At 34.6% G+C, this 15,861-nt stretch overlaps 2 protein-coding genes and 1 pseudogene across 4 annotated transcripts; 1 reads left to right on the forward strand and 2 right to left on the reverse strand.

Moving 5' to 3' along the window:
- The first annotated feature begins 919 nt into the window (after positions 1–919).
- Positions 920–4,128, forward strand: LOC116139568. The gene is made up of 5 exons (XM_031425239.1): positions 920–1,053; positions 2,584–2,814; positions 2,924–3,168; positions 3,483–3,701; positions 3,818–4,128. Exons 3-5 carry the CDS (start codon positions 2,980–2,982, stop codon positions 3,938–3,940), a joined length of 531 nt encoding a protein of 176 aa, XP_031281099.1. The 5' UTR covers positions 920–1,053; positions 2,584–2,814; positions 2,924–2,979; the 3' UTR covers positions 3,941–4,128.
- Positions 4,129–9,522: 5,394 nt separating this feature from the next.
- On the reverse strand, positions 9,523–11,154 carry LOC116139550 (annotated as a pseudogene).
- A 3,196-nt stretch (positions 11,155–14,350) lies between these two features.
- LOC116139547 (probable xyloglucan endotransglucosylase/hydrolase protein 23) lies at positions 14,351–15,351 on the reverse strand. Of its 3 annotated transcripts, XM_031425211.1 has the most exons (4): positions 15,294–15,351; positions 15,094–15,200; positions 14,807–15,002; positions 14,351–14,742 (listed from the first exon to the last, which is right to left on the reverse strand). In XM_031425211.1, exons 1-4 carry the CDS (start codon positions 15,349–15,351, stop codon positions 14,351–14,353), a joined length of 753 nt encoding a protein of 250 aa, XP_031281071.1. The 3 variants fall into 3 exon arrangements, with proteins under 3 accessions (XP_031281071.1, XP_031281070.1, XP_031281069.1); XM_031425210.1 differs by having other exon boundaries at positions 14,351–14,745; positions 14,810–15,002; positions 15,094–15,351; XM_031425209.1 differs by having other exon boundaries at positions 15,094–15,351.
- Between the last annotated feature and the right edge of the window lie 510 nt (positions 15,352–15,861).

The following is a 15,861-nucleotide window of genomic DNA, read 5'->3' on the forward strand; positions in this document are numbered from 1 at the left end:
GTTTCTGCATTTTTTTTAACACCCCTACCAAGTAAATATAAAAACACCCAATTCCTTTTCTATTTCATTTTAAACAAAACTCAAACTTGCTTGCCGATGAATCTCGATCTCCTACTCTGAAATTGATTGAAACCCAAGACAAAATACTGAAAAATTAAGTGCAAATAGTGAATGAGGATCGGCTAAAAATGGTAGGAAGGCGTGGTGGGTACCTTTGTGGATCCTAACATGCTCTAACGGGCCATCATTTTCCTCTTTCTCTTCATTTTGCTCTTTGCTTCACCCACTATAAAAAAATGACCTATTGTAACACTGAACAATAACACTTTTTTAAAATATGTTACTAACACGTATTTATGGTAGCATTTCTCGTGAAAATGTTATGAATATAATTTTGATAAGTAACACTTCATATTTTTTTAACTCATTATCTATCAATTGTTGGAAATGGTTAAACCACCCCTAGGTAATCGAGTGGGGTGATAGGGACTCTTACGTGTATTACTCAAGAGGTATTGAGTTCGATTCTCCTCAATTACTAATAGGGGTGGTCACGTGAAGGTTCATGCGATCGTTGACTTTATGACCCCAAAGGATTAGTCGAAGTGTGCATAAGTTGATCCAAACACACTCAATTATCAAAAGAAAAAATAATAATAATAACAAGTAGCTTATATTAATTATAGTGAAAAATGAACTTATAGTGAAAAAAGTAGTTTATTTATCCCTATTTCTATATTATCAAAATAATTTAAAATGCACAATTTACACTACCATATCAACAAATCACTAATTAAAGGAGACAATCATATTCTTATTAATAAGACCATTTCTAACAAAAAAAAAAAAAAATTTGATATAAATATCTGAGTAAACGTAAAAATTAAATAATTTTATTAATTAAAAGAAGGAAAGAATTGTAGAAAAAGAAAACATTAGCTGCCTTCTCCAACGTTTCTTTGTTGTCCTTCACTTTTTCATTTTCCAGACGCACACATTTTTATCACTTGTTGTCAAGCATATCTGATTCTTCTGCTTTCCTCAAATCACAAGGTGCCTTCTAACTATCATCATTCTTCCGTCATATTTCTTTTTGATTTGTCTTGAATGGGACCTTAATTTTGTTCTTATTTAAAGCATTTATATCTACTTTTGTCTTGATTATTGGTGACTTTTCAGCCTTATTTTTTCCTCTCCGTTAAATCATGGGGTTTAATTAAGGTTTAGAATGTTTATAATCTACTTGATTAGTAAATGGTTTATCAAAATTAGGGCTTTGTTAGTTCAAATTGTTGATTCGAGTTTCAACTCTTTATTAGGGTATTATATGCTTCTAAATGAGCAATCTTTTGTTGCAATTATTTTGGTGCTAGTGCTGTGATGTGGGTTTTACGAATTTATTTACATGAGCCAACAGGGGCTGAGACTTGTAAATGAATTAAGAGAAAGTGTATAGTTATATTAGAGAGGTATAAGATTGTTGAGTGAGTAGAGAAAGAGTAGGAGGGTAAGAGAGTATTAATGGGAATTAGAAGAGTAATAGTGGGAGTATAGTTGTTTCCAAGTACAGCTATAATGAAGCAAACAAGAAGTAGAAAGAAATAACAAATTAGAAAGAGGAAAAAGAAAACAGTTAGAGGTCGGGCAATTGTTGTGGTAGCATAAATTGGGAGAAGCAACTCACCAGCGTCTTTAATTTTTATGATCAAAAAGATAGAAAGTTAATAGATTTTTGTCAGTAAGTGCTTTTAAGAAGTGGGACATGATCTTGAAAGTAAATAATGCAGAGCAAGCAAAAATAATGAGCACATTAAACTCACCTTTTTTTCAGTATCAAACTTTCTCTTTGGGTTACCCAGCAGTGCTCCAAAACCTCGGCTAGGTTTCTTTAGAGCCTGAACAGATGCTTCAGTAACCTATAAAGAAATAAACATTTTAATCTACAGCTATCAATTTAAGATTATAATCAATGCAAGGCATTAACATTTTACAACCTTAACTGAAGAGGATATGCCAGTATTTGTCTCTCTACTTTGGCACGAGTTAGTAATGCTTTCTCTGGGAGGCTCCAAGATATGAATGCTGGACTCCTCTTCTTCACCATTTGTTCCAGGATGCCCCAAAGATCCTAGTCCTTTTCTGTCAGGTTCTGTAACACTGCTTCCAAATTTCAAAGAAGGTGGTAGGTGTGGAATGATGCTAGCATTGAACGCATTGCCACCACCAACACTTTCTATTGTTACACTTTAACATACATCTTTGGTATGCATTTATCAGAGGGACTGTAGCTAGCTACCAAAACATAAATAAATAAATAGCTTTTCTGATTCAGTTGTATATGATGTATGCATTTATGATGTAAATGATCATTGAAAATTAACATATCTTACATATAATAATTATAGCAATTGTAATTCCACAGCGATCATTGGTGACGATTTGACTTCCATTTCACATACCCAACCTTTTTAGTTTTGTTTGACAACTCTTTAGCTCGCATGACCCATTCTGGCGGCTATCCACCTTTTCTAGTCTTTGGTTAGGTGAGTTCTTAATCTTTATATTCCATACTTGTTGTGACAGGTACTTTATTGTAGAAGATGGTTTCAATTTTACGCCGCCGCTCTAAGGCTAAGGGGAAATCTGCAACTAATCCTTCTCATGCATCAAAAAGTGGTACAACTGTTTCACTTAATTTAGTTGAAGATGTTCCTTAGGTTGTCTCTTCGCAAGATGAACAATTTCAGCCTTCTCCTCCCATTGCCCCTTCTATCACATTATCTCATTCAGAGGATGTCACTCTTCCTACTACAGGTTTGGGCTCTCATTAAATTGCTTAAAATTTTGGTCTTCCTTATATGTTTTCATTACATAGTATAAGTCTTTTTACTACTAATGATAAATTTCATTTTTGTCACAATAGATTCCACCTCAACCAAAGTGAAAAGAGGTCGCACACGAGGGAAAGGCCTAAGTAAAATGAACAAATCCTTTGGTAAGAAGTTGAAAGTGCATGTTGATTTGGATAAGGGAAGGCTAGTAAGTAGAGTTCAATCGGCTAAGTTGTCCAGTCAACTAGGAGTAATTTCTCGGGAGTGTATACGTGTACCAATCAAATGGAAGGATATGGAGGTTCATGATTTCAATCGTGCACTGGATAACTTAGACGTAAGTGTATTCATTATTTATTGTTTTTTATTGGGAACAATAATTCTATTTTCTTTTACTTGATATGATTTGAGAAATAGACACAAATTAGGTTATTTGATCATTCTTTATTAGATGTACTATTCATTAATAGAGACATAGTTACATATTTGATTTATTTGATCACTATATAGAGTCACCTAATGGGTATTACATATTATTCATGGAGTTTCATATGTTCTTATTCTTATAACAAGCAACATGCATACTTGTTTTCTTTCTTTCAACAATGACAATTGCCTATAGTAATAAAGTGTAACTTGTTATTTGTTTAGCTCCACATGGAAATTGAAGACATAGGTGATGAAGCAATACAAGAGAAGATTGAGCAATTGTTGAAGAATCGATCTAGGAATGTGCGGTATAAGTTGCACAAACATTTTAAGAAATTTACAACACTTGAGGAGGCACAAAGAAACAAGCCAAAAGAAAATGGTTTGACTCAAGATTATTGGAATTTACTTTGCAAATATTGGTCTGATCCTAATGTGAAGGTATAAAATCTTATAGTTGTGAAAAAATCTTATAGTTGCAAATATTGATTATTAGACCAATATTCAATACAAGGAATTTACGAGATTCACTATTTTACCGGTTTTGTCTAATGTAGGCAAAATGTGAAAAAAATGCTGAGAATCGAACAAAGAATACTATGCCACATAACCAAGGATCTATGACTTTCGTGGTGGTCCGCAATGAGATTGTAAGTACTATGAATAGCCTTTATTTTTAACTTGGATTCTTTTCGTTAGTTTAGTACAAACATACATATAAATCAAATCTGATTAATCATATATATTCAGTTATTTGGAATTTGAAATTGTATTGTTACCAATTTGGATGCACATGAAATTAGGAGAAGAAGGAACTTAATGGGGAGGAATGTGATCGAATTAGCTTTTTTAAATTCACTCATTTCAAAGAAGGAAAGGGACTTGGGTATGGTCCAAAGCCTAAGAAAAAAGCAGGACCAAGTCTTCAAATTAAGAGACTTGCAGATGCTCTTAAAGAATCTAAAGATAGATTTAGAAAATCAGAGGAGATAAGTCTCAAGTATCAAGAGAAAGTAGATGAACTAACCTTACGCTTAGAACGACAAGAAAAGATGTTTGAGATGTGGCTTGCCGCTGGAAATCATCTACCTGCTCCTTGAAGGTAAAAATCATTAGCAATATGTCTCCCTAATGTTTTATGTTTACTTTATTTTACAAACCTTAGACAAATATATAGTTGAGTAATTGTTAATAATGATTGTTGTAGACTTGTTTGGGATGCGTATACCTAGACGTCCAGCAGCTTTAGCAAATCACTTTTTTGCTTCTTTTGAAATGCAGCTACTATAGGAGTGGTACCTTTTTTGACATCCAAGTAGTGAAGAAAATAGTATATATTTTGACATCCAACTAACAAAACAAGTGTAGTTATTTTACACTTTTAGCTGATACATTCTATACTTTTTGTTTATATGTTAGTTACAGTTGGATGTGTTTATGATACTATTGGCTTATATATATAATATTTTGTTATTACTTGGTTCTTTGTTGATTTGTAGTAGTATCAACTTGATATTAAGTAACATTTTTCACTTAGTTAAAAAGATGTTTCATATGAGTTTTTTGACTTTGAGAATCAATATATTTGTTAATTTTCAATCATGAACAAGTTCTCGTTGTAATTCATCATAAAAGAAATGACGGAATTTTTCATCTCTAAATATTGAGAGGGATGAAAATTTTAGGGACAAAATTCTTCATCCCCAATTCACTATAGCACGAGGGACGAAAATTTTCATCCCTAATTCATCATTCCATTAGGGACGAAAATCTACGTGCCCAATTCACCACACCATCTAGGACGAAAATTTTCGTCCCTAATTTGCTACACAGACAATGACGAAAATAATTGTCCCAAATTATCTACACAATCAGGGACGAAAAAATTTTGTCCCCAATTACGCATTTTTTGGGGACGAAATGACATTATTTGGGACAAATAGTTATTCTTTTGTGGACGAAAAATTTCGTCACAAAATAAGTAATCTTTAGTGACGAAACTATATTTTGTACCCAATCGCGTAGCTTTCAGGACGATTCATTTTTCCGTGGGCATTACACTTTGGCAACGCGGCTTTTGGGACGATTTGGTCTGTCGTCCCGCATTACATCCGAGGACGAATATTCCACTTTCTGTGACAAAAATGTTCGTCCCTAAATGTTAAATATCTTGTAGTGATGTAAGGAATTATGTGTAATTGTCAGGGGTTTTTTCTGGATTTCAAACCTTTGTACATGTTAACGTCATTGGTTTGACCTGTCGATCAAACCGATTCAACTTGAGACCCAACCACTTCACCAGGTTTTACCCCGGTCGATTATTAAAACACTGGTAACAATCATTTATTATTCATTCATATAATGAGGTGTTACGTGCCATTTAATCTATATTTGTCCATATAATTATTGAATAACATACTAAATGTAAAAATAAAATTGTCTATTTAAAACCATTTGTTAAACACTAAAAAACAAAAGTTCTATTGTTCACTCATCATTGCATTGAAAATTTTCTAGAGATGTACATAGCTTAATTAATTTCTTCTACAAAATTTATAATTTCCTTTGCCTACAATAAGAGAAAACAGAAATACAAATTAAAGCCTGATGAGAATCTATCACAACTAGCAAGTACGTGGCATCAAGCACATAAATGAGCTGACCTATCACTACACCTATGGATTCAAAACTCCCATATAAAGAGAAGAAATGCAGAGAATTGAGATGGGGCTTTTAGGGCAGTTTCTTTTTCATTTCATAATGAAAAAGAAATTGCCCTAAAAGCCTTCACAAAGAAGCTCTCTTCACTACTACAAGTATTGATTTCTTCAACTCTGAACAACTGGTTTCTTCTTCAAGCATCATTTTGTAGACTTGACAGAGCCGTAAAAGAAAGCATGCATGAAGAAGATGAACTATCCTTGTTAATTTTTCGATTGTTTATGTTTTTGTTGCCGAAAAATAATGGATGTTGAAGAGTACTTTGTTACTCGAACAATTTTCTAATTTCATGATATGCAATGTTGTGTTGTAGTAGAGCACTTAAGCGGTACAGTGCTGGTTTTTTATTCAAGTGATGGTTTGTTATGTCGTTGTATAAGAATTTTTCCGATGAAATTTCTTGCATCAAGATCCGCCTGGTTGGTAGAGGGCATTTTTCCGTCGTAATTTATTTAACGTGAGGAGAGAGTTTAATAATTAAGAATATAGATAGTCCATTTTAATACCATATAATAACTCAATCAAAATACTATTATCTCCTTGAACAAAATGTGTGTTATCTTTAATATCCTTAGTTTGATATACATCTCTCTTAATTATGCCCTTTATTCATCAAATTGCATTGTTTCGCAACCTACTATAAGTTTTCGATGAAATCTTAATATTATTCTAGGGAAATAATTTATTTGAGTTTGAGAAACATTTTTTTACCAATTTATAAGATCATACAAGTGTTACAATATGAACGAATGCTAAATTCAAACAGTAAAATTCTTAAGCGACCATTTTTTTATAATGCAAATAAATTTGTTTTATATTAAGTCATAAAAATTATGTTGTTCTACACCATGTAAAAAAATGAAAAATCATCTTATTTGATTTATTAAATGTTAATAAATATAATTGAATAAATTAATTGCATATTTTCGGATGACGACAAGGATTATTAAGAATATTTGCCTATTTTTGTTTTTAGTTTCCCTTTATTAGTAAAGAAAATTAAGATCTTCTGTTATTAACTCATATTAAATTATGTAGTATTAAAAATATGGTTAATATTTATAGGTAATTTATTAAATCCCATTATTGCTTCAAAACATATGAATATGAAATTCTCTTGCTATTTTGTGGGTGGTTAAAAGTAATTAATTTTGGGCATTTCCTTTAACTTGTCATTAAATAATAAAATCAATTACATATTAACTCCAAGGGGTTGGTCTGATGGTTAAGGATGTTTGCTCTCTTCCTTGAGTTCCATGATTCAAACTTTGGGGTTACCTACCACAATAACATTGTGACTTACCTGGTCCTTTGGGATTGTAGGGTGTTCAATGGATCTCAGGTATTAGTTGAGGTGTGTCAAGCTGGCACGGACACCTCAGTTACCAGAAAAAAAAAAAAATTCAATTACATATCATCTTATTATTAAGACGGAAAAAGCTACAAAAATATTGTGATAAAATTTCACTAATCTTCCCTCACATCTTCACGTAGGGTTGTTTTCGAGCTGATCTGAGCCGAGCTGGGTTTTTGGCTTAACGAGCTCGGCTCTTGAAAGGGGAGAGGAAATCAAGTTGGAGCCGAGTCGAGCCATTGATTTCCTGGCTTGGCTCAACTCGTGAAGGAAGAAGGGGAATTCGAGCCTGGCTCGCGAGCCAATAAAATAAAAAAAAGCAATTTAAAAAAAAAAAAAATTAAGAGCAGATTTCAATTTTTTTGTACTGGTTCAGAGAAAATAAAGTGTATGGCTTGTGTTGGACTGTTGGTTAAACATTGAGCTTCAAATTAATTAATTAATCAGTTTGCTGTTTGTGTTTCTGGAATTTTAGCGGCTTGATGAAGGCGTTTTCAAAATTAATTACAGAGTAGTGCTAGTGTTTACTGAATTATTTGCTCTTTTCAATGATAATAATTATAAGATATGTCATAACATATATAACAGTTCCAGAGGTTTGAGAAATTAAGTAGCATCAATAAATGAAAGTCATTATAGCTTAATGGAATACAAGCAAGGCAGAGAGATTTTTTCATGAACTTGAAGCTGAATCCAGATTAGATTCGATTCTTCCAATAGTGCGTGTGCAATATGCTTTGTTATTGAATATTATGAACCTGATTGCTTCTATCTAAGGTTTTTTAAAGCCTCAAATAAAGTTTAATTACTATAAAGTTTCCATTAATGAGACAATTTCGCTATTGAAACTTGAAAGTTATACACAATTATTTTCCATTATCAAAGAGATGACCCACATTTTAACCAACCATCCTGAACTGATCAGCTAACGCATCTCCCTTCCCCACCATCTTCATGACTTTGTACTTTGATATATACATTTGTGGTATTTATATGGTATTTAACTATTTATATGCTTTCTCTTCAATCGTTTATTATTCGCTTGGTAATATGACATAACACAATAATCATAGAATAAATAATCTCTGACTTCATTATTGACGAGTGACACTTTCACAAGCAACATCGCATGTGATGTGATCACTGAAGAAGCTAAAAAAGTGAAGTGTATAAAATATAAATACATTCATTCAAGGAGGAGGGTCCATGTTTCGAATTCAAAATACCCTTTGTTGTTTGTATCAATAAAATGCCTCAATTATATTGTCTCGTTTGGCTTGAAACTCACGCAGGCTCACATTCTAATAACTTGTTTCATGCAAATTACTCGTAGCAGCTTCACAAATGTCACTTCTTTTAAACTAAAGTCTAAAACAGTCCTAATTCTATCAGATGTGCGAGCAATATAACACACACATACCTTTACAAGCCAACACCTTCATCAACCTTGATGACGGCGACAAGACAAAAGTAAAACACGAAGCCTCCAAACGTCGGCGAGATTTGAAGGGATAGATATGACAAGTCCGCGACAACACAACGGCGAAGCATATGGGTTTGACGACAACAAGGAAAGACATCGGAGGCGGTTGAAAAGTTGGTAGAAATTCATTACTCGTTTTGGTTTTACGGCAAACAGTGGTGGAGTCGTGTTTTTAGGGATTTCAAAATCGGGGGATCTTTTTCATTTTTGAAAACCTTTTTCTTTGAAAATTTCAGTCTAATCCCACATACTTTAAAAAACTCCTAAAACGCCCCTACGAATTCGAGCCGGATGCGGCTCGTGAGCCTAACTAGCCGAGCCTAGTCAGGCTTGAACTCGGCTTGTTTCCTCTCACGAATCGAGCCAAGCCGGCTCTAATACAGCCAAGTCAAGCCGTTAACGAGCCGGACTCGAGTCGGCTAGCGAGCAGCTCGATTCGTTCACAAATTATATAAGGTTAAGGGTTCCTCAAATTAAAAAAATAATTTCTGAAGTGTTGTATGATGAAGCTACTATGCTTCAATAGTAAAGAGAATAATCACTGATTGTATACAGTAAAATTAAGATGCATGGCCAAAGTTTGTCATTTTATTGATAACTAAGATTGAATTAATATATAAATGGCTACAACAAATAACAAAAGAATTAATGTATATATATATACACACATGTGTGTGTGTGTGTGTTGATGGTTTAATTTATCTCTAAGAGCTGGAGCTGCATTTTGCAAGAAGGCCCTGGGGAAATCTCTTGGTGTCACTGCAGTAATTGTATATCATGTAGTTTTTCTGTACTCATTTCAGTTTTTCCTGACTTGTTGTATCAAGCTCTTCAAAGAGCCAGCCATCATTGTTGGATGAAGAAAAAGGTGAGTTTTGTTGATGCTTGATTTTAACACCAATGACTCACAAGTGCAAAGTGCTAAGCTGCTCTTAGAAATTACATGCGAATGATTCATGAGAAGAGTTTATGGTGCTGAGATTATATATGTTTGCAGAAACATAAATAATAGATTGACAAAATGGATTTTTATAGTAGTTCGAATGCTTAAAGCGAATCCTACATCCACTGTTATTTTATTATTCTCCGACTCTTTTTCTGATATTGTCTATAAGGTGTACAAAAATGGAGAAATGCTTTGTTTATAGAGAAAAAATAATAAAGCTCAAATGTTTGCCTAGCTCTCATATGCCCGACCAACCCCTTTTTCATAAAGAGATGTGCCCATTTATACACCTTTGAGGTCAATGTAATGAGTATTTTTGTAAGTTGTCATAATGCGTGGGGACCACTCCTTAAACCTTATCTTAAAATGTGATAGGAATGATATAAAATATCTCTTGGAGGCGGTTTGGGCTAATGACAGCTAATACCACCTTATCTTTAAGTGTTTGTTGAACTCTGATTAATGGTGCTAACATCAGTGTGTATTTTTGGCACAACAAGTTTGAAGTGTAAGAAGATGCACCATTAGACCACGAGCATCAGCTTTAAAGTTTCTGTAGAAGCAGGGAAAGGAGCTTAAGTCCAATCAGTCTTCACAAGTCCACCTCTAGTAGCCCAGTCTTCAGCATTCCAAAGAGAAGAGTATATTCTCATTGGTTGATTCTTTGGGAATGGAACACCAATTGACTCTGAGTTCCTGAACTCTCTTATGGGAGTGCCATCCACAGAGAAACTGAAATTACAAACAAAAAGATGATTGGTTAAGTCTAAATGGATTAAGATAAACAAATAAACATGCATGATTGAGATTCGACTTGGAGGGAAGTACTTAATATATATACTTACATGATGCGCTGGGGATTTCAGAGAATGGAATAGGTATGGAAATCTGCTGTGGGATCAAACCAGAGATAGAATTGTTGTTCTCTGTTACCCTTTCCTTGACTGAACACATTAGTGTGAAGAATGTAAGGATCACCACTCAAATTTCCTAAGAATTCGAAGTCTATCTCGTCCCATGTAGACCCTTTTGAGGATAGCTGCAAAATTAACATAACATTTAGTAACATAAACTTGCAAATTTAGAAACTAGAAGCATATTTATTAAAATGGTTTAAGCACTTTAAACTTACATAGTAAGCAGTGACAATACCTGTAGAGTTTCCACCAACAAGCTTGAGCTGCATATCAATCTTGCCAAATAAATACTAATTCTTGGACTGGAAGCCGGAGCCAGAGGCTTTATCCAGAGACAGAGTAAGAAGCTCCCCATCGTTAACCATCTTGGCACGGCCATCTCCCCAATTGATATCAAAATTTCCGTTCAAGCTACCGGCAGAAGCAACCATCAAAGAATCAATCAGAAGAAACAAATGCAGCATTGAAGCCATAGAAGCTTTGATTGAACTGATCATATAATGAAACTGAGTAAAGTGTTTAATTGCTAAGTGAGTCGATTAATGTGTTGAGCATCATGGCTCGTATTTATACTGACCCTTGGCTTGTGAAAGTCAGAAAAGGAAAGTCTTGGGAAGGTACTATCAGCTAAGCTGTGGACAGTTATAGGAATGAAAAAAAATTGTTAGATAAAACTTGCATGTTTGTTCCAGGATAATAAATGAGTAAGACGTGGCTTTCCATTATTTTTACGGAGAAGGAGAAGGTGAAGTGATACTTTCTCCGACATTTTACAACCACAACTATTGCTAGGTCCACTTAGCCAACCCACCGTCAAAAAATCTATCCTACGAGGAGAAAAAGTATACTATAAAGCTCAAAGGATAATGTTATTATTTTAAACATTAATTGATAATGTTTAAGAATTTGCAGTGACGCTTTTATCTTTTCAGATCCATAGGTTTTCAAAAGTTACACTAACACCCCTATAATTGACAATCTTAAGTCAAATTTAGCGACTAATGCAGAATCTCAAAAATAGACTAATACATCCCTTAAAGATCACACAGCATGGCAAGATTAATTATGCAAGAATTATGGCCAAATTTAACTCTAATTGTGACTTTACAATGAATCTGGGTGATAAATAATCGGTCATGTGGTTGGGTGACATCGATGTGGTGTCTGCCGTAAGCACTCCGATGCTCAAGTCCGCATAGTTGTAGGTATTTAGTAATGGCTGAGAGCGGAAAGGGTTTATCGTAATAATACGGTCAGGGCTAGACTAACACAAAGTGTCCGGAGCACAACTTTGTAGTGGCTGAGGGTAGTAAAGTTACTCGGAACTAAGCATTATGGTTGGAACTAAGCTTTACGGCGGGGAAACAGTGATTCTTGAGAGCAAGAATTCAGGAGATAAAGCTATTATGATTTTTGAATGCATAATAAGAGGTTTGACCCTTGTTTATATAATGAATCTAAGAGGTTGAAGTCCTAGTAGAACTCTGAGTCCTACTTAGTAGATGAGTCTTAATTAGGAAGTTTTATCACTTGCCTTTATCGAATTAGGCTTACCACTTCAAGTAAGATTCTAGATCTTGACTAAAGTGGAAAGTAAATAGGACTCTGATTTCTATTCTAGGACTATTGTGGGCTAATGGGTTGGAACCCGATTTAACTTAACTCATAGGATAACTCAACGCATTGAGTGGTCAGTTCACAAGATGGATTTAGGCGTAGGCCCAACTGGAATTAGGCTAAGGCATTGGACTGTAATACGTTTATTTCGTTATTGAACCTCGTCAGGTCTAATACGATTTTTGGTCCACACAAAGACTGAAACTTTATCTGTTCAACTACAAAAATGTTAAGGGTATGTAACTTTGATCAAATGATTTTACATTAAGGTAGCGTTTGGTTCAGGGTGATATAAGATTAATCCTGTAATCTTTGTTTAATTTTCAAGATTTCCTCATTTGGTTGTCAAGTAATAAAATATTACGTAATCTTTTATTGCAAATAGTGTTTACTATTGGTAATATTGGGGGTAATCAGATTACCTTCCCAAAGGGTGTTATTATAAGATTACCGAGGTAATCTTAATTTTGACCCTATTTTGCCGTTAATAATTTATCATTTCGGACATATTTGCTCTCATATGTCTACCAAATAACAATTACCCAGACCCCCTACATTTGAGAATTTAGCTAAAACACCCCCGCCACAAAAAAGTTTAAAAGTTAACAAAATACCCCTAACCATCAAAGACCACCACCGGCCGCTAGCCACCACCGTTGGCCGCCGGCAAAATTCATCATATCGGCACAAAACCGACAGGATCTTGCCGGTCGTGTGCCGATAAGGACGTTTCTGGCCATGGATTTGTGATCCATGGCCGGAAGCGACCAGATCTGTGGCCGTTTCACGACCACATCTTTGGCCGTGAAATGGCCATATTAACGGCCAAATCTAGCCGTGAAATGGCCATATTCACGGCCAGATCTGGCTGGATTAGGCCTTATCGGCGTACGACTAGCCAAATCCGGCTGGTCGTGCGCCATTACGGCTGCTTCCGGTGGTGGTGGTGGCTGCCGGCGGTGGCTTGGGGTGAGTGGGGGTGATTTTGTTATAAATTAAAGTTGTATATGATTGGGGTGTTTTAGTAAAATTTCAAATATAGGAGGGTTAAAAAAATAATTTAAAAAATAATAGAATAAAATAATAATAAAAATAATATTATATTATTATTTAAAAATGAAGGCAATTTAGTAATCTACATAACATACCTACTCATTTATCCTCCCAACCAAACATATTATTATAACATACCTATCAATTTATTCCAACCCACTAAACACATTTCTCTAAAGATTCCCTAATAATCTATCTTTCCAGTAATACAATATTTCTCAATAATATAACATTCCCCGAACCAAAACGCACCCTAAGAAAAAAATCTCTTATAATTTAATGTTGTAACTTGTAAGCTTATTATATACATAGTAAAAGACGCATTGCCATCAACTGTACCAGCCCTAGTACTTCCCGCTACCTGGTCACCTCCACGTATGGCATGGTGTAAACTATGTAGGGTTTCACTGCAACACACCAGAAATCCTGGAATAGCAAAAAAATGGAAAACAACCAAGCAAAGAAATTATAAAGTTTATCCTGGAAAAAACGGCTGGAAAACTTAGTCAGAAAAACATAAGGGAGAAAGAGTTTTTTCGCAAAATACGAAATCAGAAAGAAGAGAAAATGGCTTAAAAGAGGTAAGAAACTCCTCCATAAATGTTTGACTTTCCAAATTGCCATGTCAGTTTCTTGTTGCATAATAAAAAAGGGAGAAAAATGATTTCAAACTTCAAGGCTAAAACACCTGTTTATGCCATTTAATACACCTTGTTCCCAAGACACCACATGTCCAAATTTTTGGAAAGGCGAGCTTTCTATTCCCGCCTCCTGCACAATAAGATTTTGATACTCTTTATTCCTTAAAGTTTCGCTTATTAATTTATTATATACATAGTAAAAGATGCATGGCCAAAGTTGATCATTTTATTTATACTAAGATTGAAAAGAACAAAAAAATTGGAGTCTATTAAGTACATGATAAAAATACTATACAAATGACTATAACAAATAACAGAAGACTTTATGTATTATATGTGCTGATGGTTTAATTTTTCTCTAAGAGGTGGAACTGCATTCTGCCGGGAGGCCCTGGGGAAATCTCTTGGTAGCACTGCAGTAATTGTATATCATGTAGTTCTTCTGAACCCATTTCAATCTCTCTTGACCTGCTGTATCAAGTTCTTGGGAGAGCCAGGACGAAGAAGAAGGTGAGTTTGAAGTGCAAGAAGATTTTCCATTAGACCAAACACAAGCATCAGCTTTGAAGTTCCTGTAGGAAGCAGTGAAAGGAGCTTGAGTCCAATCTGTCTTCACAAGTCCACCTCGAGTAGCCCAGTCATCAGCATTCCAGAGAGAAGAGTATATTCTCATTGGCTGATTCTTTGGGAATGGAATACCAATTGACTCTGAGTTCTTGAACTCTCTTATGGGAGTAACAAACAAGAAGATTAAGAAAAACAATTCTAAACAATATAGAATTTAAGTAGAGGAAAGAAATGAAATATAATACTCACACAATGCGCTTGGGATTCCAGAGAATGGAATAGGTGTGAAAATCAGCAGTTGGGTCGAACCAGAGATAGAATTGTTGTTCTCTGTTGCCCTTTCCTTGGCTGAACACATTGGTGTGAAGAATGTAAGGATCACAACTCAAATTTCCCAAGAACTCGAAGTCTATCTCATCCCATGTAGACCCTTTTGAGGATAACTGCAAATAATACATAAAAGTTAGCAACATTAAACTTCTATATATAGAAACTAAAGGTGTATTTAATATAGTTGATGAACTATGAATTTACATAGTAAGCAGCGACAGTGCCAGCAGAATTCCCAGCGACAAGCTTGATTTGCATATCAATCTTTCCAAATAAATACTCATTCTTGGATTGGAAGCCAGAGCCAGAGGCTTTATCAAGAGACAAAGTTAGTAGCTCTCCATTGTTAAGCATCTTAGCACGGCCATCTCCCCAAGTGATATCAAAATTTTCGTTCAAGCTACCGGTAGCAGCAACCATGAAACAACTAAGCAGAAGAAACAAATGCAACATTGATGCCATAGAAGCTTTGATTGAACTGTCTTGGATTATTGATTAATTGTTGTAATTAGTTAACAAAGTAGTTAATTAGTTTTATAGTTAGTTAACTGCTGTTATGGTTAGTTAGAATGCTGTTATGGTTTAGTTAGAAATAATTGACTATGGTTAACTTAACCATAGTTACTGCAGATTGTATACAACTGTAAATAACTCTTGTACAGTTAACCTTTGAGTTGAATAAAAGAAATTCACTTTACTTTCTCTCTGAAACAGACTCGAACATGGTATCAGAGCAGTGTTTTAAGCTGCGGAATTTACAATCTTTCAATTGAAGAATCAAGCTCAAATAGAAGCTGTATTTGTATCATCCTTCAAGACCGGTTGATCGTCGTCATCAATTTCTTCCTTGTCATCGTCAATTTCTTCCTTGATTAAAATAGGTTTTATGCCAAGTTGATTTCTTCTATCTTCATCAACAAATTTCGTCCTTGATTAAGCTGATTTTCTGCTAAATCGGTTCTTGATTAGCTT

This window comes from Pistacia vera, unplaced genomic scaffold, assembly GCF_008641045.1.
Source record: "Pistacia vera cultivar Batoury unplaced genomic scaffold, PisVer_v2 Contig352, whole genome shotgun sequence".
NCBI classification, from domain to species: Eukaryota; Viridiplantae; Streptophyta; class Magnoliopsida; order Sapindales; family Anacardiaceae; genus Pistacia; species Pistacia vera.